At 47.8% G+C, this 21,048-nt stretch overlaps 2 protein-coding genes across 9 annotated transcripts in view; one reads left to right on the top strand and one right to left on the bottom strand.

Annotated features, from left to right (window-relative positions):
- Positions 1 to 838, top strand: part of SPTAN1 (spectrin alpha, non-erythrocytic 1) — a 50,518-nt gene extending 49,680 nt beyond the window's left edge. For all 7 annotated transcript variants that reach the window (XM_062011912.1, XM_062011913.1, XM_062011915.1 and 4 more), the window contains one exon: positions 518 to 838. In XM_062011912.1, coding sequence (XP_061867896.1) covers positions 518 to 643 — 126 coding nt within the window. In that variant the 3' untranslated portion in view covers positions 644 to 838. The remainder of the gene's footprint in view (positions 1 to 517) is intronic.
- On the bottom strand, positions 822 to 7,648 carry DYNC2I2 (dynein 2 intermediate chain 2). 2 transcript variants are annotated; one of them, XM_062011918.1, is made up of 10 exons: positions 7,553 to 7,597; positions 6,585 to 6,706; positions 6,211 to 6,465; positions 5,829 to 5,938; positions 4,594 to 4,751; positions 4,086 to 4,195; positions 3,316 to 3,483; positions 2,653 to 2,885; positions 1,795 to 1,952; positions 822 to 1,208 (listed from the first exon to the last, which is right to left on the bottom strand). In XM_062011918.1, exons 2-10 carry the CDS (start codon positions 6,624 to 6,626, stop codon positions 970 to 972), a joined length of 1,473 nt encoding a protein of 490 aa, XP_061867902.1. In that variant the 5' UTR covers positions 6,627 to 6,706; positions 7,553 to 7,597; the 3' UTR covers positions 822 to 969. The 2 variants fall into 2 exon arrangements, with proteins under 2 accessions (XP_061867902.1, XP_061867901.1); XM_062011917.1 differs by lacking the exon at positions 6,585 to 6,706 and having other exon boundaries at positions 7,553 to 7,648.
- Between the last annotated feature and the right edge of the window lie 13,400 nt (positions 7,649 to 21,048).

Here is a 21,048-nt window from a genome sequence, read left to right as displayed (position 1 = left end):
AGACCTGAGGTAACTGGGCACCTGTCGAGCTGCTTTCTTGGCTCTGTAAAGGAACAGGAAAAGCTTTAACTGCCAAAGAACTACTCGGGCTGAGTAAACCAAGGGCTACTCGAAGGCCTGGGAAGAGAGGAGGTGCATGCACCGTGTCTGTCCTCAGAAACTTGTGCTTTCCTTTTGTGGTTTGGGAGATCAGAGGGAGCTGTTTCTCCAGACAGTGATTCAAAGGAGAAGCCTCAGTTTAGGCAGCGTTACCATCTCCCTCCCCCTCACGGCCCTGCCAAGACAGCAAGTTTTTCCTGTCTGAATCCCAGCAGCTGGCAGAGAATTAAAGAGGTTGTGCTGCTTCCTCGTGTGGGTTACCTGCTCAGTCTCCTCAGGGGGAAGACTCGGGTCAGACCTCCCACCCCGTCAGGGAACAGCAGGAGGAGCCCGAGCGGTCCCTGTGCTGCCCCAGGGAGCCTGGCAGTGCCCCAGCCCCCGCTGCCCTCCCCACCTCTGCCCTGTCTTTGCCTTTCAGAACCTGACCCGGGAACAAGCCGATTATTGCATCTCCCACATGAAGCCCTACATGGACGGGAAGGGCAGAGAACTCCCCTCTGCCTACGACTACATAGAGTTTACACGTTCACTCTTTGTGAATTGATCTGAAACACTAGTACCGACAGGTGCAAAGAACATCTCACGTCTGCTGCCTGTGGCTCTGCATGTGTCTCTCTCTTTGTGCTCTACAATAATCAATGTTACTTTATGATGTAACCTTAAACTGCTTAGCTTAAAACTCTTAGGGAAAATGAACATACTGCAGTGTGCTTCAATAAAAGTTATTGGTCGAACCACATCATCTTGGGTTTAATGGTTAAACACAGGTTTAACTGTGATGAGACTCTGGGTCCATGTGTTTTACAAGGCCCTGGAAGAGGTGAGTGGGCATCTTCTGGAGCCTGAGTGGCACCAAGCTCCATGTAGCTTTTAGTCCACAATCCCATTTGCCAGCTGCTCCAGACGACTCATTTCCCTGGGCCCCTGTTCGGTGAAGTCAGAGCTGAGCTGCCAGACCCTGACCGTGCCAGCAGCATCCCCTGCTGCCAGCAACCGGGGCTGCCGGACGTTAAACTCCACACAGAACACGGGGCAGCCACTCACAGCCTGCTGGAGGGAAAGGGCAGCCTTCTGTGAGCTCTTCTCAAAGTCAAAGAGGTGCACCTCTCCTGCAAAACACAGACATTTACTGCAGCTTTACAGCAGGGGACTGTGTTTAACAGAAGATTATTGAACAGGACTTGTCTGGAACTGTTCTTTTTAACCTGTTTCCCTTTCCCTCAGATGGAGAGAGGCTGAGGCAGGCAGCTGCCACCACTGCAGGACAGTGCAGGTGTGTTCTGCTGTCAGAGAGCTGCCACCAGCTTGCCAAAGTCTGTGACATCTCCACTCCTTCACTCAAAAGGTTTGGGCAATTTTCTAAGGAGAAAGTTCTTGGTTTAAACCATTATCTCTAGTGTGGTAAATGTCAAAATCAAGGAAACTGTAAATGAGTTTTAGCTACTGTCCTCTTGCCATGTTACATCCCTGTGAGTGGCCACGGCAAAAGAAGTAAAGTGTCATCAGCAGTGGAAAATAACTGACCAAAGTTGTGCTGCTAGAGACAGAAATTGCCCCATTGTACTAATTACACAGTAGAGACAACGGTCACTGCACCGCTTGTGGAAGAGCTAATCACTGCAATTGACTTGTACTAATTAATACCCAGCCCCACCTTCACTTTACGTCTCAGAAGAGGCACCTGCAGTTCCTCACCTTCCCCCGACGCAGCTGCGAAGAGCAGGGGCCGGACTGGAGACCATCGCACGCAGAAGAGGTATTTGTGTGAGAGCTGCACAGCAGCCAGCGGCTGTGTCTGCAGCAGCGAGTGCAAGTGCACTTGGCCATCAGTCCCACAGCTCAGAAACAGGTTCCTGGGGCAGGGAGGAAGCAAGAAACAATGTCTTTTGCTTTATTGCTAAAGGTAGAGAACAAAAATCAGTCAAGGCTTGGACCTTGGACCATTTACTCATTCGCAAAGGTCTGACTGTGTTTCCTAAAGGAGCAATTTCCAGGCCATGCCCTGGCCCTGCAGAGACAGGGCTTCGTTACTGCCCTCAATTAGTTTAATGAGGGCTGCTGCTGGCCCTGCAGTGCTGCTGATGGGGTATGGGGCACAGATGCCTGGGAAGTGCTACTCAGAGATGGGCTCTGTTAGAGTTGTGTTTGTCTCATGCAAACTAAACACAGATGGGGGCTTCTTCCCTGGCGGGGGGCTCGGGGCCTGGTCCCCAGTGCAGGCAGATCCCAGCACTCCTGCTTAGGCAGCTCCTGCTGAGAGTTCTGAGGGACAGATCACTTCAGCACTGAGAACTAAATGACTTTTCCAGCTCCCCCCATCTTTTAATTGACCTCTAACATCCAGGATGATGCAGGGAAGGTGGTGGCCTGAGCTCAGACACCATTTGGTGCTGCTCCCACACACAGCCCGTGCCTGGGGGCAGCTGCACTGGAACCAAGGGACATCTTCTCCTACACCAGGCAGGCACTTGATCAAGTTCCCAGTGCCAGGTGCCCCCCACACCCCCAGCAATTGTGTCCCCCCAGCCAGCACCAAGCTGTGTCAGCACTCACCTGTGGAAGGGGGAGCAGCTCACGGAGTAGACGGGCCCAGCGTGGGGGGAGAAGGTGAATTCAGCCGGGGCCCTGAGGGGAAGGGAAGCGCCTGCCCCAGGGAGAGCCAGAGCCTGAGCGGCCGTGGAGCAGCGCAGGGCAAAGCCGCCTTCCACACCCACCACGAACACGCGGGGATCGAAGTGGGAAAAGGAGAGCGAGGTGACACCCACAGCTGCCTCTGCCCAGGAGAACTGGGAGAAAAAGAAACAAAGCTGTGGTGAGAGGTGGGAGCTCCAGGGCCCGCCACGGGCGGTCAGAGCAGCACAGAGCAGCCGGCCAGGGACCCAGCAAGCTGCTCACGGCACAGCTTGCGCCAGGTGCCACGGTTGGAGCGCTGCTCAGCTTCTGCAGCAGCATCCTCCAAGGGGATTCCTGGGAGTTAATATTATTATAAGCAAGTTCTCCATCCAGCAGCTTCTCCTTGGAGGATGGCAAAACCTCAGCTGGTGCCAGATTTCCAGTGAGGTTTTGGTATGGGAAAGGATGAGGATGGAAGGTTCTTGCCTGTGCTCAGAACAGGCTTTTCCTGGCCCTTGCACGTAGAAGGTGAGCTCTGCCAAACAGGCTCCACAGTTACAGGTGGTTTTGTCCAATCAGCCTTTTTTGAACAGCTGCACTCACCTTGTTGAGCCGGGTGCTGCGGGGGATCTGCTGAGCCACCACGGCGAACCCTGCGGCCAGGGCCAAGCGCCCACCTCGCTCCTCCCTCCACACCAGGATCTTCCCGTCCGTCGAGACGCTCAGCAGCCGGGAGACGTTTCTGTGCTCAGCCTCAGGGAGCCAGCTCACCTGTACCAAACCAGGGGCCCTGGCACAGCTGCCCGAGCTGGCCTGACCCACCAACACCCCCCCAAGGATCTTGGCACTAACGCAGCTGCTGCTGGGTGCTGGCAGCCAGGCGTGGGAGAGATGCCCCGAGGTGTCAGGGTGCAGCTCTGTGCTGGGGTTTCAGTCTTTTCCTGGCTTTCAGGTGAGAAAATGCACAGGCTGCCCCGTCACAGGACCCTCAAGGACAGAAACACCTGAGGAAACCAGACCCTACAGCATGCTTTAAGGCTGCAGTGTGAAGCTTCCAACCAAGCATCTGTGGCACTTTGCTGCTTACGTTGTTAAACCACTGCAAGTACAGCGGGCTGCATCTGCCTCAGTACACAGTCACCACAGGGGGACAGAACTTGCTCTTCATTCAGCCTGAACAGGGAGAAGTTATTTTGCACAGGGCAGGTGGCAATTTCAGCAAATGCCTGTTCAACAGTTAGATTTGGGGAAAAACAGCCAACCAACAGAGCCTGTAACTGCTGAGATCTGGCAGCCTGTCCATGCACTGGAACTGAAGGGCTGAAGAGCAGGGGCAACACTCCCCTTCCCCAGCCACAGCAGTGTTCTGTTACCTGATAGACTGGGTCAGTGTGTGTGTCATCTGTCAGCCCCGTCCTCCAGATTACAGCATCTTCTGCTCTGCTGGTGTCCCACACCACCAGCTCCCCACTGAAAAGGCCCCCTGAAAGGACAAAGAACATCTAAGGTCTGATAGCTCAGAACAAATGCACAAATGAAGCTCTGGTGGAAACGGGCCTGATAACCACACACAGGGCACAGTCAGCTCTGGCGTGAGAGAGTAGAGCTCTGCTGAAATAAGTACACTCTTCCCACTTACACCCAGGGCTGAATCTCCTTCTATCATCTCTCTGAGGAGAAGAAAAAGCTCTGAAAAAGCAGCAAGTCCCAGTTCAGAAGCAAGAGTGCACTTACTGCTGTTGGTGGGAGGTGCTCAGCGTGAGGAGCTGCAACACCACTACTGCTGCAAATCTGGCTGAGCTGAGAGAGAGTAAAGAAATGATCCAAGCTGAAGGGAACAGGGCCGTGTTTCAGGTAGGATCTGAGGTAAGAGCAACCTACCAGCTATGAGGGAAGGCTGTGAGGGGTGGAAGGCCAAGCACATGACGGAGCTGGGAACGTCCACCACCAGGTCAGGGCGCTGCGGGTTCAACCTCCTTCTGTCCAGATTCCAGGTACAGACGTAGGACCTGGCTGTGCTCCAGTCCCCACTGTCCAACCTGAAGAGGAGCAAAGCTCTGTCTTGCCTTGTCTGTTCCACGGAGCATCCCACTGGGCATGTAAATGTGCTGCTCTGGGCTGCAAACAGGCACCTGCCACTCTGCTTCCTTTGTTATTTCTCCCTGTTTCATTCATTGCACTCTTACCAAAATGCTCCCTGGATTCTCTCCCTAGCACCACACTCACCACTGTGATGTCCCATCTTGCTACAAGGAGATGATACAGAGAGGTGAGAGCACTCAGTGGTCAGGACAGAAAGCAATGGTTCTGAGCCTGACTTCTACTGCCTTCATTTGATGCTCTTAATTCTTTTATTGGAAGAGGTGTGACCAAATAAAAGGAGCAATTTTCCACCCAATGGGTAGTTGGTCTGTGAATCTCCTTATTAAAGGATGTTGTAGATGCTGAAAGCTTACCCAGATGTACAGACTGTCAGTTCCCAGAAGGGAATTCTACTGAGAGTAAGCACACAGAAACCACATTCTAATCTGAAAGCAGCTGTAGGCTGGGGGAGCAGGAGGAGCACGTAACACACAGGTTTGCCCTGTTTTCCTCTTCCTACACTTTTTTTTCTGCAGCAGAAACAGTAGAAGGAGGAAGAAATGAGGGCAGTGTTAGGGCACAGAAAGGAGAGGCTGCAGCAGACATTCACTGGATTAGAGGAATGTTTTGTCCACCCCTCATTTCTGAACCTTAAGTGTTTGATAGCACATGCCCACAGCATCAGGCACATGTGTGAATGGGTGCCAGGCTCAGCCAGGGTGCTGAAAGACCACAGGAAAACAGGATCCTCACTGAAGGTGAGCATGTACTCCCAAACCTCACCTACACTTTTGCATCTGCTCTTTCCATTTTATTTCCAAGCTAGAAACAAGTCACTAAGAGTCCACGGATCCAATTTTTGGGGGAGGGAGGAAGGCAGAAGAAATAAAAGCCACCATTTAAGACCACCCTGAGATTTTGGTTTGATGAATATGAGTGATTCTATATGCACAAGGTGTATCTAGTTGAATGTATCTAAAACTCAGGTCAGGCTGAGGTGTCACATCAACCTGAGCTGTGCTCAGTCCACTCACCGGCCGTAGGAACAGGCGACAACGGACCCAGTTGCGTTCCAGGAGACGCTGGTGACCTGCAGGTTCTGATCCTGAGCCTCGGGGTATGACAATGTATGCAAACACGACACCTGGAAGAGATCAAATCCAGGCACTGAAGCAAGAATCTCCCACCATGGAGGAGTGAGACCTGTGCACTGCCCTGCACACGATCGCACGGTTACAGCGTTGGCTTCCCCTCACCACGGCCAGGCCCCAGGCAAGGGAGAAAGCAGGAGATGAAAAACTAGAGATGGTTAATTACTAGAATCTGGCAAGAACAATCACAGCAGTGAGAAACATCTAAGGAGATGGAGCCACTGCAACCAGCTCTGCTCGGGCAATGACAGGGATCTGAACTTACTGTTTCATTCTGATCCGTCCAGTTGACTTCAAAGCCATCAAAGGCATGGCTCTTCCAGTTTTTATTGAGCTCTTTGATAACCACATCCTCCACTCTCTTAAGGAATGATAGAAGGCTCGTGTAATCTACTTGGACTTCCTGCTGGCAGTCTTGGACAGTGTCTTTACTTTGCTCTGTCTGCACAGCAGCATCTCGGTTAGTGTGAGACTGTGCTGCAGCTTCTGCTATTGAAACCTTCTCAGTCTGGCAGCTTTTCTAGTAAAAGAAGATAAACAGCCTATAATCCAAACAGGAACAAAAACAGTGCTGCACAAAACATTCAAAGCATCTCCCCCTTTGTGGCATTTCATAGCGACACCGAAGCACATTCGTACACCTCTGGTTCGTGGTTCAGAGCAGCCCGTCTCCAAAACCATCCGGATGCCTGTGGTGTGTGTGTGTGACCTTCACACCATCTGATCTGAGCCAGAGATGCCTCCATGGCAGCCACATTCACCTGTTCTCCAGCATGGAACAGGGCAGGTGAGAGAAACCAACAGGCAGAGAGTCACAGAATCCCAGCATGGTGGGGGTTGGAAGGGCCCTGCAGAGCTCATCCAGCCCCAACCCCCTGCTAAAGCAGGTTCCCCTGGCTCAGGGGGCACAGGAACATGTCCAGGTGGGTTTGGAAACCTCCTGAGAAGGAGCCTCCACACCCTGCCTGGGCAGCCTGGGCCAGGGCTCCCTCAGCTCAGCACCAAAGGACTTTCTCCTGGTGTTTAAGTGGAATTTTTTGTGTTCCACTTTGTCCATTACCCCTTGTCCTGTCACTGGGCTCTACAGAAAAAAGTGTGACCCCATTGTCCTGACACCCAGCCTTTAGGTACTGATCAGTGTTGCTGAGGTCCCCCTCAGGCGTCTCCAGGCTGAACAGCCCCAGGTCCCGCAGCCTTTCCCTGTAAGGAAGATGCTCCCGGCCCCTCAGCACCTTGGTGTCCCTGCCCTGGCCTCTCTGCAGCAGCTCCCTGTCCCTCTGGAGCTGGGGAGCCCAGAGCAGAAGGGGAGGGCAGAGGTGCAGAGGGGATCACACGCAGCGCAATGCCGAGGGCAGCAGCACCCGCTCCAGGTGCTGGGTTCGGTCAGCTGCACCCGTGTTTCTTTGCCAATTTGTATAACTGGTGAAATGCTGCCGGGGGTCGGCAGGCGGAGGCCGGTTTGGTCGGTAGGGGAGGTCTCCTCCCGAGCCGGAGCAGCGGGACGTGCCGGGGGTTCGTCGGCAAAGCGCGGCGGGGACGAGCGGAGACGCGGCCGCCCCTTCGGCAGGAGCGGCGGGGGAGGGAAGGAGGAGGCCGGGGTGTCTCACCGCCTCGCGGCCCGCGCTCCGGGCGCTCCTCCACAGCGACGGCACATCGACGCCCGGCGCCGTCCCGTCCGCGAACATGGCGGCGAGCGGGGCCGGTCCCCATGGGAACGCTCCGTGACGTCACGCGCGCGACGGCCCCGCCGGCCCGCGGGCGGTAAACTGAGCCGGGCGCGGCCATGTTGGGGAAGGGCACCGAGGGTCCGCGCGGGACGGGGGCACGGGCCGGTCCCGGCGCCTTTTTTAGTGCTGTAAGTCCGGCGAAGGCTTCCTCTTCCCCTGCGGCCGTCTGAGCCGCCGCATCGCCACGCCGGCGGGGCGCAAGTGACAGCCCAGGCGGGAGGGCGCAGGGGCTGCCAGGAGCCAAGATGGCGCTCGAGGGACGCGACAAAGCCGAGCGCGGGAGAAAGCTGCGGGGGCTGGAGCGGGCGGCGCGGCCCGGCTCGGCTCGGCCCGGCTCGGCTCGGCTCGGCTCACGCGTGAGGGACACGGCGTTTGACGGCGAGGGGGATGTTCGCTGGCTGGCGGCACTCAGGGTACACGTTGCGGCCCCGCAGCCGCTGACGTGCCGTGGCGCGGCTCAGAAACAGCCCCGGCCCGTCCTCCCGCCGCAGCGGCGGTTGTTGTAACACAGCCTCAAACGTGACTTCAGGCGCTCTGCTCGGCGCGTACGGCGTGTGCTGGCTGGGGAGGCAATTCAGTGTAAAGCGCGGTGTGCGCTGCAGCCTGCTCGCATGCTGCGGCCGTTGGTTCTGAGGGAGCTGCCGTTTAAGCTCAGTCCCGTGGCGGCGGGGCCCGGGGAGCTGCCGACGCCCGGCTGCAGCCGCTGCCCGCCCGTGCGGGTACACACAGCAGCGCGGCTGGCGTGGCGGCTTCCTCAGTGACTGTTCCTAGCAGGCATGACTCTGCCTGTGCGTTCTTCCCGAGCTGTAACTCCACGGGAAGAGCTTGGCGATGAAGCCATGGGCTAAATTTAGCGGTGGCACCAGCGGGCGGAGAGGCCCGAGCGGGTCAGCGCGTGTGAACCCACTTACGGCACAGCCCAGTGCAGCGGTTCTGCTGAGGCACTGACACGGCTTTACAAACAGCAGCGGGAGATGATTGCCTAAAACTCACGATAAAGAACCAGTTCGGCCGTTTTACAGTCACGGAAAATGAAGCAGAAAGAAGTGGCACCTCCTCCTAAAGCAAGGAGAAAACGGTGGAGGTGAAGCCTCTGGATCTCAAGTCCTGCACTGTGCGTCCCTCATAGTTCTTGCCCTGGCTATATGGACCTTCATGACACTCCAAGTGAGCATTTAAATGCCCCCACAGGTTAGACTGATGGCCCTTTTAGCCCTGTAGCCTCTCTCTGATTAGCACAAGAGAGAATCTGAATTTCCAGAGTTCAAGTTCAGCATCCCCTGCAGTGGGAGGTCACTGGCACCTGTGGAAGCTCTGACAGCAGCAGCAGGAGACTGCTTTTTAGTGACAGAGTGTGACAGTCCACTTACAGGCAGGCCCCTGGCACCTCACTTCTGGTTGCTGCTGTATGGCAGTGGATAACAGACTAGATGGACAACTGGCTTGACCAAGAAGTGTATTTGTAATACCTTTTTTTTCCTGTGGTATGGCATATTTTTAATCAGGTCAAATATTAGGATGTGAATTTTAATATTTAATGAGAAAGTGTACTCTGCTGTCCTCTTCTACCCATTTTGACACATTTCCAAGGTCACAGCTGTAAAGTTCTTTGTTAGATCTTTAGATTTTTACCCAGGTGCCTGTAGCTGTGGGTTTGAGACTACTTTGCCTTCTTTATTTCTCATTCAGCTTTCTGTTTCCACCTTGTTTTAAGCATCCATTTACAAAGCAGCTGTAACAGATGTAAGAGAACTGGAGACAACGTGCTGGTTTCGACACAACAGGATTCCAGTTTCTTTGGAGAAACTGATGTTCTGCCTCAGTGTGTTCATTCAAGAACTTGACTGCTGTTATCATAAAGCAGTGCTCTGCTGCTATTATTGGTGAAATCATAGTACAGCACTTACTGAGGAATGCTTATTTTTTCAAGAGATCAGCTTGAAGAGGCAAAAGAGTGAGAGTGTGTCCCTTAATGAGTGAATAGGTGTCTTTTTCTATTGAGATTCAACAACCCTATTAACAGAACATAAAGTGAACGTTGTTGGATGAGTTTCTCTACTGAAAGTAGTTAAATACAGGAAGTAGGGAGATTTTTTTAATCTCAGTTTACTTTGTGTTGAAAAACTGATCCTAAATATTTGAACCCAACAGCAGAGTGGAGTTTTTTAAAGAGGTTCGTAATGTTTAAGACTTCTCATCTATAAATAGAGCATCTTAAATCATCTCTAAATTATCTTTAATTGGTATGATTAGAACTGCCAAGGAATAGCACTGTTTGGTAGCAGAGTAACTATTACAAGTGTGACTTTCTAGACAGTCTGCATCGTAATAAAAATGCTAAGAGCAAACTGCAATTGAGAACCTTTAAATAACTTGTCAGAGGGAATTTAAGGAGAAAAGTTTGAGGGTTTTGAGATGGCAAAGTGAGTAAGAAAACTGGAATTCGAGTATATGAAAGGGACCAAAAATAAATAAACAAATTTTTCAAGTAAGTAATATGTAAAGTTACTGCCAATGGAGTAGGTGTGCTCTGAAATGTGCGTGTCTGGACCTCTTCCCTGAGGATGAGAGAGGAGCAAACGGCTCCAGAAGGTGACTGTTCAAAGTGGTTGCAGTTTGATCCTCCTTTATCCCAGTATTTCTCTTCTGCTGGTGTTTCAAACTACCAACTGTGTTTCAAGAAGTCATATCTTCCTTTTTCTTGCTGGCATGGCAGTATCAGATACATAGATACTTTTGGTTTGATATAGTAATGCTACCTTGGAAATAAGGGAAAATAGGGGATATTTGGATCAGGGTTGTTATTAGCCTGAGGCTAATTGTCTCTAAGTGGCTGTTACTACTAGAGTGCTGATCTGTGCTTTTTCTTCTTTGTGTTTCATGAGACAAGGTATTAATAAGTTTTCCCTTTCACACAATGGAGCGAATCAGCATCAGAAAACAAACAAGAAGGCTGAGGTAAAGAGGAAGCAGTGTGGGAAAAAGCCCTGGGGGAGAAAGAACAAGGAGGAGATAAAAGAGTGAAGGTGCAGGCTGGGGGTGTGATTGCTGTGACTTGGAGCAAAACAAATATTCTAAGCTACATCTCAGTAAGAATTCACCCAGGGGTGGGTGCAGCCACTGCCCTCTGTGGTGGATGGAACAAGGGAGTTCTGCTGAAGCTCCAGACAGCAGAAACAGCAGTCACTACCCAAAGATACAGACACACAACAGCCTTCCCCTTCATTCCCTCCACCCCGACCAGATACTGGTAAGGATGAAGAAAACACCATGTATACTTCAGAGTGCCTGGCCATGAGAGAGTTCTTAGGGCTTAGATTGGCAATGAGAAATGGGATTAAAGGCATTGCCTTGTACTGACTGATGGGTCTGTTCAGCAGAACAAAACCTTGTATGTGTTCTCATTTATTAAGAAAAACCCAAAACCCAACCAAAGTGTTCAACAGAAAGGGTTCCTATCAAAGAATTGTCACTCCAGAACCTGCTTGTTCCCTCAGCTGGTGTAACCTGTGTCCCTGCCCGTTCATTCCAACCCTGTGCACTGCTGTATTCCCCAGCGTGACAAATGTGGTTTGGCTGAGGTCTGGGTACTTGATTGTGTTGCCTGTGAGTTAACCCAAGGATGCAATGTGGAGTTTGGGCTGGATTTATGCTGACATTTTGTGCATGTTATCTGGGCATAGACAGTGCTCCCATATTGCTCCCATACTGTCTGGGTTTGAGCTGGATCTTTGAGTCATTTGCTTGAGAGTGTTTTGCTCTCCTGATCTAGAAGTTACTCTCACTTTGCATTAAATAGAAATATCCCTATAGAATCAAGATGCTACCCAGAAGGAGAATTTCTGGCAAGTCCCTTCCATCTGCAGCAGTATTTACAAGGAAACTTCGGTTTCATCACTGGGCTGAAAGACTTTAGCAACAGCAGCACCCTGTCACGTTACTGTAGGTGATGAGTTTGAAGTTCAGGTGCAAGACCAAGAAGTAACGAGTTGACTGAAGTCTGTTTATCTGCAGTGTCACTTGTGCTCCTCATCTCTTTGACCTTTGCCAAAGCCCTGCAAGGGAGAGAACTGCTAGTGCCATTTTTTTTAAGGGAAAATTTCAGGTATAAGGGTTAGATGATTTGTCAAAGGATGCTGGGAATTTATGGCAGGGGAAAGGAAGGACCTGAGTTCCTACAGTGCAGAGCAACGTTTCAACAATACCTGATACATTTTGTGGATGTGTAGCTAATATACACATGTTCACTAAACCTAGAGGAAAGGAAGGTCACCACGGCTGTTAGGGTTGAGAACATAGTCCCTGTGTAACCCACCGGACACTCGGTAGCTTAAGGAGGGTTCAGGTCCTTGCCTGGACATGGTGTGTTAACTCAGGCTGTGTGAATCCTCGAGCTGCGTCCCATTCAGTGCCATTTCTAAAGAGCTTGTCCATTTCTTCTAATTTCTGGTCTCCTCTTCCCTGTTCCCCCTCCCAAATATCCCTGCAGAAGCTGTACCCTTTGATTTGGATACTGAACTTACCGTGTTGTCTCATTGCTGAAGTTCTGTTACACCTACAGACATGCTATGTTATTAAAAGTATCTATCTCCATTAAAATTAAAGCTATGCTTTGTAGAATTGAAGTTGGGGGGCGTTATTAAATATGACAGGTATGATTTCTTGCTCTGCACAGGTCTTGCCTCTCCCATATTCGTTTGATAAGACAACGATTTTAGTCGAGTGTAAGCGAAACGGGAAGGAGCGCAGGGACAGTGCTTTGTGGCAGGTGTCAGCAAGCTACCACCACAGGGGCACAAAGACACCACGCTGGCAGGTTTGGAATGGCAAGCAAGAGCTGGCACAGAGCCACCAGCCATGGCATATCGAGAGAGGCATCTGTGAAAGGCTCAAGATCCCAGTTCCTGGCTGGCACAGTGCTCTGAACTCGGTGGCAGCTGGGAGCCTCTGCCTTGGACTGAGGCTCGGTGCTGTCAACAAGGTGACTGGCAGTGTCTCTCCTTTTAGACTCAGCAGCCTCTAGTTCCTGCTGAGTTTGTACCAGCATGCCCACTATCTAATCTCAGAAATAAAGGTTCAATCTGGCATGCTACTCTTGCAGCACTGACAACATGGAAGAAAACCCTTAAATGAATCCCATATTCAGTAACCATGCCTAACCAAAGAAATATTTATCTGTTCTGTCCAGTGTTTCATCAACTCAGATGTCTTTGGTACCTCAGACAGTTGTTAGACTCGTAGTTAGTAGGTATTAAAGCAGCTGGCTAGCTCAGAAAGCTTTGTGGGCAGGTAGTGCTCATGCAGAAGTGGCGTTACAAAAAAAAGGATGTTCAGAAATAAGTAGTTAAATTCCACCCAGTGCCATCAGACTTGTACTTCTGCAAAGCAAGCAAGCAGAATTTGCATGTTAGTTCACGTTTGCTCTTCAGGAATCTGTATGTTTATTTAATTTCAAGCATGCTGCTTTCATTTCTCACACGTGATTTCTGTGAATGCTGAATGATCAATAAATCCATCCTAGGGATTTGTTATCCTTGAGTGGAGAATCAAGTAATGTTCCTACCACAATGTGAGCTAATACAGTAGGAAGGACAAATTTGCAAGGACTCTTTTATATATGTCTATGTCTATGTCTATGTATATGTATATGTATAATCAATTTCACCTCCAATTGGAGAGTCTGTATATTGCCAGTTTAGCCAGACCAGCACAATCATCTTAGTGTAAAAGTCACTTCTGACATGACAATGAAAACATCCCATTTTGATTGTTCTCTTATCCCAAAAGTATTACAAAGATCCCAAAGGATCCTGGAGCATGTTACACAAACACACACAGGGACAATGTCACAGTATTATGCACTGCAGAAAGATCATAATCTCCTCCAAAGCACGTGGAAGATTAAGGGAAGCAGAATATCTTGTATAGACAAATTGGATATGTCAGTGTGAGTGTCTCTGCTGCTGCAGAAGCTGCCAAGTGGTTTGTAATGATTGCTGGGGTTTTATTGTAGCTATAACATGGCACCTTTATCTTTTTGGAGCTGACAGAACAGTCTGGTGCTCAGCAATAACAGAGTGAACACCAGTATAGCCAGTTTGTGGAACTTTTTTTCCCTTAGTGTGTATGGAGGGTTCCCAACACGAGTTCTGACGCCAGTCTAACCAAAAAAACAGAGTGAAAACATGACAAAACGGGGCTTAAGAAGGCATGAATGTGGCTCTGTGTGGAGAAGTGTAAAAGACAATTGCACCAATTACATGCTGGTTTTGGAACTCCATGTAGCCGAAGTCTATTGAAATATATACTTGTGAGCGGGAGTGGTGGGGAGGGAGGATGAGTGGAATGAGGCCTGGAGCTGAAATGCTGTTGTAAAGGCAGGAGGAGGAGGGAAGGAGGGAGAACTACAAACTGGCTGCCATCCTCATGTAAAAAAACCGTGGGGAAACATTGTCATGCCAAGTTATGTGACACCTTTCATTCCTGTTCTTCATTTGCCTTTAGATTTCCATGTAACTGATTGAAGCTTTTGTCGTTTCTGCTACCACTTCTGGAAGCTGGGTTGACTGAAGGCATGTTTCTTCTGCTGTACTCCAGCCTGACAGACTCCTGCTTATGCAACAGCTTATACCTTTAATAACACCACTATAACTGCATCAGTACTAAAACCTCCAGATTTCGTAGCATTGACAGGGCCTGGGAGAGCTTGCTGCAGTCTGGGATGTGACAGGAGGCAATTTATAAGGAATTAACTCTGACAGTCACTTTATACAGCTGATTTTCAAAGATCTAGGCACTAAAGATGTGTTAATGAGGGTACTGAGGCTTCATAATTAATTGTATTAGCATCTCTTTGTTACTTTCTACAACAGGAGTGCCTGGTTGACATTTCAATAGGAGTCTGGTAGTATTCTTTGTTGTTATTATCCAGGAGTACAGTTATACCTTAGCTCCTGGAGGGCCACGTGCATGTAAATGCCTCTGTGAATTACAAGGGCCTTTGCATCTCAGGAAAAGCCCTTGAAGGAGACCCTGCTGGAAACTGAATGGATGTCAGTATAATTTCTCTAGTCTGGAGTCTCTCTTCAGATATGGACTCTCCTCCCCTTTCATTTCTCCTTTCCCTCCCCCCCTTCCCTTTCCACAGTGCTGCTCCTTCTCACAAGGCTTAAGAACAGGAATATCCAGCACTCAATGAATGTCGAGTTCCAGACCTCTAAAGGAAGGAATACTGACCTGACCCAAACAGTGAGCAAAGTAACCTGAAAACAGGGAATGTTTTCACATGCTTGAATTTGCAGTGCAGTAATACCAGTGCTGCCAGGAGTCCCAGAAGTGGTGAGTCAGATAAAAGATGTGACTGTGGTGGGAGGGAAATGGTCTCTACTTTGTTTTACAACCCCCCTGCTCCCGGTCTTGCAAAGGCAGATGAAATTATTTTCCGGTCATAGCACTGCAAAAACAAACACGAGGTTTAAAGGTTATTTCCTTTGTGTGTTTCTGAGAGATGTTATTTTTGAATCTGAAAGGGGAAGGATGTCTTTTTGTCAATGATCTGAAATGCTGCTCTGAAAACTTTTACAGTATCACCTGAGGTGGCAAAGCTGCTTATTTTATTGATTTACTCTGTTTGTTTGTGTTGACTTAAAGAAAACTTGGTTTAAAAAGCTGTTTTTTCACCTCAGTTACAATTGCAACCTGGTCAGTTAGGTTAGAGGCACAGTTTAACAAACAGCTCTTCCAAGTAAGCAATTCCTGCTTTCACGGGACCCTCTTTCTTCTAACACTGCTCACACATCTGCACCAGGGAACCAGATCAGAGTCCTAGTCTGTGTTAACAATAAATGGGTTTTATGAGGACCATTTCTAAATGAAATCCATTTCCTGATTCAATTTAACGTGGGGCTAGACAAGAAAACCTTGCAGTGGCACAATTCAGGGACAGTGAGAAGGGGAAGAGGGGAGGAACGTGTGGTGGGGAATGCATAAGTAGAAACTTCTACCAAAAAATACTTTGTCAGATACTGTCTTGAAAGCCTTTGCATTCTTCCAAAGCAGAACCACCTCTTTCCTTTGTGTTCAGGTAGCACCTTGTGCACAGGGATCACAGTCACAGAACTCTCAGGGCTCTCAGAGCTATTGTAATAGCAAAAAATAATCAGCGTTCCTACAGACTGACACAATTAACCAAATTCCACTCGCAGATCTTCATTGTTGGCAACTCCTGCAGCACTTTATGTGGCTGAAGTCAGAGAGTAGTTCTGTTCCTGAGTTCTGTCTCTGGCTCTAATGAGGAACAACTCTGAATAACTCTGGCATTCAGTTAACCTACCAATAAAAGAATTACTTTCCTCACAGAGCTTTTTATATTTAACTTTTCCTTTAATGAGCTGTGACATTCTCAGATGAAAGGAATAACGTGTGCAGTGTATTATTGCAGCAAAAACTGTATATGACAGATCTCTACATATTTTCCTCTTTTTGTTTCACCTTTTCTGTCACTATCCTCCTACACAAGGCTCCAGACACTGCACATGTTTGAGTTATGCCAATTTGAAACTACAGAACTGTAAAGAACATACTCACTCTTCACTGAGCCACGCTGCCTGTGTTCATTTCACTCTGATATTTTCTAGCTAGAAAGAGGTTACTGTCCCTGAGAGTTCAAGTATCAGTGGTGCTCTACAGAAGTTTCTAAGGATTCCCACATTGGCTGCCACTTGGTAGCAAGACAATGGATAGAATACACATAGTGTAAAATTTTACTCTCCAGTGCTATTCCTGAGGGACCAAATCTTGAAGCATAACTCAGCTTTGTTTAGGATTCAGCAAGAGTTTTCCTGCTGTAGGACCGAGGGGATGCGAAATACGGATCTCAGGAATTGGCCAGGGTTAAAATCCTGGAAAGCAAATGTTTATAAACTGTCTTTGTAGAAATGTTGGCTCCCTTTTAATTGTGCCACAAGTGGAGAAGAGGGAAAGGATCACCTGAAAGTCTCCCTGCAGAAGAACTCACAGAAGCACAAGGTATAGTTTTTGCTAGTCCTACCCCTAATGCCCAGTTATCCTAAAACTTCAGCACTCCTTTAAATTTATAATAGTGTCACTTCCATCAGTTTTTACCCATATCTGTTGTGTCTCATCAGAAAGACTTGATCTAGCACCAGAGCTGCAGCCCTAGCTGTGAGGAAATTAGAGCCTTTCTTCAGACAGAGCACTGCTGAAAGAAACTGAAGACTAGCAGCTACTTTCCCTATGAATTATTATTTCAGGGCCTTCTACATAAAAATCTGGTTGGCACAGTTATTCCAGACTAACTCCCAGTATAAATACTGCAGTATTCCACTTTGAAAGGGTCTTTATCTGCAATTGAGCGTTCTGTGTAGGAGTATTTCATGTAAGCTGTGTTAAGCTTGGTTGAAGTCTTCCACTGCCTCAGTGCAGGATATGGATTGGCTCTAATACTGTCCCGCAAAACTAATAATTTTGGATCCCTACAGAGAGCTTTTGAACATCCACTGGTGTGAGCACACCAGTGAAATCTGGGTATCTGCCCCTGTGACACCCTGCAGGTGCTGCAGACAGCAAAGAGACAGGGTTGTACATGCCAAATACACGTTATCAAACAGAACTTTTGTACATTTCAGATCCCATCCTGGACTGTGAACTCCTCAGGCAAGAGGGGACGGGTATTCACATCTGGAAGTGGCAGTAGCACATCTGGACAAGTTGATATTTACACATTTTTTTTCCTTAAGACACTGCAATTTGGTCATTCTGGATTTGTAACAGCATTTATATATGTGTCTGGTGTCACAGTCCATCACAGCCACAGGGCTCCATCGAATCCAATGAGCAGGACAACATCAGTGCCTGAGATAAAAAACCTAAACGAAAGAAAAGAAGGGCAGGAAACTCCTCCAGTCAAATGTCTCTTTGAGCACAGGCTCTTTAGTTCCACAATGCAGAATGTAACTTACAGAGACTTTGCCAATAAAGAACTTGCTCTGATATCAGATCGGTTCACTGCAAAATTCACCCCACGTGAAAAACATGAGCAAAACATTCTTAATTACACACATATCTGAAAAGCTTATCTCACATTCAGAAATATCTTAGGTTTCCTTGACTTGGAATTTAAGATTTCAAAGATTATTTTGCCTGCCTCTTTGTGTCTCGTATCAGGGAATGAGCACAATGACCATCCAGCAAATGCTCTGGTAAGTTAAAAATGTTAATGTAGGAAAAAGCAGAAACCAGGTTTAGCAACTGTGTCTAATAGTAACTGAACCAAAATGTAAACAATCCAAATAGAAATTTGATTTATACAACTACATGCTATTAGTCCCTCCCTGTCAGTGGTACTGAAGCACCATCCCACTTCAAAGGCAGTTACCAGCCCAGAAATATTTTCATCCAAGGGTTTAAACCGCAACAACTGCGAGGACACGTGGAAGATTCTTCCGTCATTATCTAAACCCTCAGTTCTAATGTGAGAGCTCAACTGGGAAGGTCTGTGACTAGTGGAGATGGACAAACAGTTGGAGGTATTTGACTGTTTAATACATGTGCCAAACTGTCTTTCTAGAGTCCTGGAGACTCAGCAGTTCCCGGGGGCTGTCAAACTGATTACACGCAGCAAACCAGCCAGTGTGTCGCTGCCTGCTGCTTCCAGTAAGCACTGATATGCCGGTCAGACCTCACTATCAAGTACAAGCTTATGTGTGCTCGAGGTGTTGGGCAGCCTTCAACTCACTGGTGTACTCAGTAATTTAAAAGCTTTCATATACTCTAAAAAAATTGGTCCTGCACTCCAAGGGGGAACCTTTTTTCCTAATACAGAGCCCAAGCCTTCAAGTTCTTTGTGGGAGACCAGGCTCCCAGCCTAGATGTACACTTGTTAAGCAGTGGTCAAACAGTCCTTGTTTTTCTTTCTCTACAATGATTTCTGTAAAGGCTGTGAGATTCTTTGGGATGGAAGGCTATAAAAATGTAAGTTACTATTAATTACATTCACGTGCATGATTTGATTTATGCCCCTGTGGCATTGCAGAAAGACTTTGAAGGAAAGGAACTCTTCTTTCCTTTTTCACACATCATTGCATTGTATTTGGCAGGATTTAGCACATTGTCTGATTTCACTTGCCAAATGGAGGGGTTTGTGTTTTATATTTACAGCTGAGCTGACATTCCAGGAACTAAGCATGATTACCAATTATGTCTGTCTTGTAACACACCTAAGGAAAGAACTTTCGCATCAAGGAGCAAATATGAAGTTATCTTTACAAAGAAGCTCTGTTTACTCAGTTCTTGAGAAAACCACACAGTTACTGCTACACTTTGTGTACACTGTAAGGCCATTGATCATTATCACCTGCTCCCAAGTCCACCTTTGTCCCAAATACACATAAAGGAAAACTAACCTGAATTGTCTTCATTCCTCTGACAAAGTCATTGCCATCTGGAAGGCTTAAAGATCTTACTCCTTTATTTGTCAACACCAGAGAACTCTTGTGCTGAGTTTGGAAGATGCCACAGACAGTACAGTTTTGCAACTTGAGCCATGCACGCTGAGTTCAGACCAACACAGGAATGCTAACTCTAACGCAGAGGGAAAAGAGCTGCTTGTGCTATGGGCAGCAGAGCTACTTGGACAGTACAGTTCAGGATGAAATGTTACTGTTCTATTACATTTGATGCTATCAGAGCTGAGAAAGGTCTTACAAGAAGATGAGAGGAGGACATAATCTATCACGGGATTATAACTGTGCACTTTAATCCCTCAACAGTTATTCAAGGACTAAAACTGCCTTAGAGGTCAGTTACAGATAATGGAAAACATTAGAAAGAAGCAAAGGGAGGTAACTGGACACTTACCAGTTAAATCTCTTAAGTATTTATCACTTTTGTTACAATACCAGGGCTATTCAATACAGCTCTGTATTAGCTCTAAGCATTGTCTGTCATTTCTGAAAGTCTTGTGTAACAGCAGGTAATATGTAACAACAAGGCTTTATACAACCTAGGTACCATTCTCCTTCCTTTGCAGTTTAACTACATGGGGTTTGGGGGACTTACATGGAAGAAGAGTTTCAGACTGAGCTGCGAGTTGTGCTGTTGCTTGCTTCTTCACAAGTATTTGAGTCATGTTCCTCCTGAGCGTACACGTTAACACTGCAGCAAGAACAAACAGTAAATCAATTCAGCGGCAAAAGCTGCTGGGTGCTCGCCTCAGCCTTCCCAGGGCTCAACGACTCAACAACTGCTCTAACTCAGTGGCTTGGTTTTACTTCTTTACTTTTCTATAAAGCAAGGAGGAGAGAGCAGAGAGGGCCTCATTCTGTGAATCATCGTCAAATTCTTTGAGCCAAGCCCCAGAAGCACGTAAGCACCTGATGTTTTGAGACCTTTGATGAGACGTGCCCAGGAGTTAGACAGAAAGTAGAGGGTACCTGGTTAGCTGGAGTGAAAGAATGTATAATTGGAGAAGAAATATTGATGTTAACACAACTTTTCTAACAGGAAGTGAGCTGAGTTAGGACAAAAGATGTATCAGGAAGCAGTGAGCAGCACATCACCAGCATTACATTGAAGAAAGCACACAAAAAAGAGGAGTATGTGAAAGAACACGACATCCTGCCCCAAGCATTGAACTCCCTGCATTCTCTTTCTGCATGAAAGCATGGCTTTTGTATGCCTCACAATTCCATATGTGTTTCTTTTAATATTGATATAATTTATACTCATTTCTTGACAACAGCTAGTTTTAGGGTTGGATAAACAGATCATGGGAGTATTTTTAACAGTACAGCAGTTAAAATTAACAATTTATTGACTTTCTGTACATCAGTGGATGACCTTACTCATGTAGTTCAGAAACACCTAGTAATTCATAGACTTAAGGAGGCATTCTAGCAGGGGGATGGCAGAGGCTGCTTGGATCGTGTTCCTGCTTGGAACTAGCTTGCAGACATACAGCCTGCATTTCCAGATCAAAGCCCTTCGAAGGCTAATCCAGAGAAAGACAATATAATAGTAAATTACAGGTGAGAAAAGAGGAAAACAAATCAAGCAGATAAAACTGCATAGTAAAGAGATTCAAGGGAAACAGAAGGAAAAACCCAAGTCACACACATGATATTACCTTGTCTGAATGGGAAGATGTCCGTATTAACTGATCTTGGGAAACACACACAGAGTATGAGAGAAGTCACCTCACTGTGATGGACTTCAGGAAAGCCTCCAGACATCGTTCTTGGGAAGGATTTGACAATCTTGCATTTATAAAGTTGCTTTTCTTACTTTTTGTGCCCAGCAGTTGAGCTCATTGCTGCCTGTGAAAGCAGAGGACTAAGGGATGACAGCTCCTCTCTCCT

Source organism: Colius striatus, chromosome 19 (assembly GCF_028858725.1).
Source record: "Colius striatus isolate bColStr4 chromosome 19, bColStr4.1.hap1, whole genome shotgun sequence".
Lineage (NCBI taxonomy): Eukaryota > Metazoa > Chordata > Aves > Coliiformes > Coliidae > Colius > Colius striatus.
The sequence above is the reverse complement of the archived record's forward strand: the minus strand, read 5'-3'. Positions and strand labels throughout refer to the sequence as shown.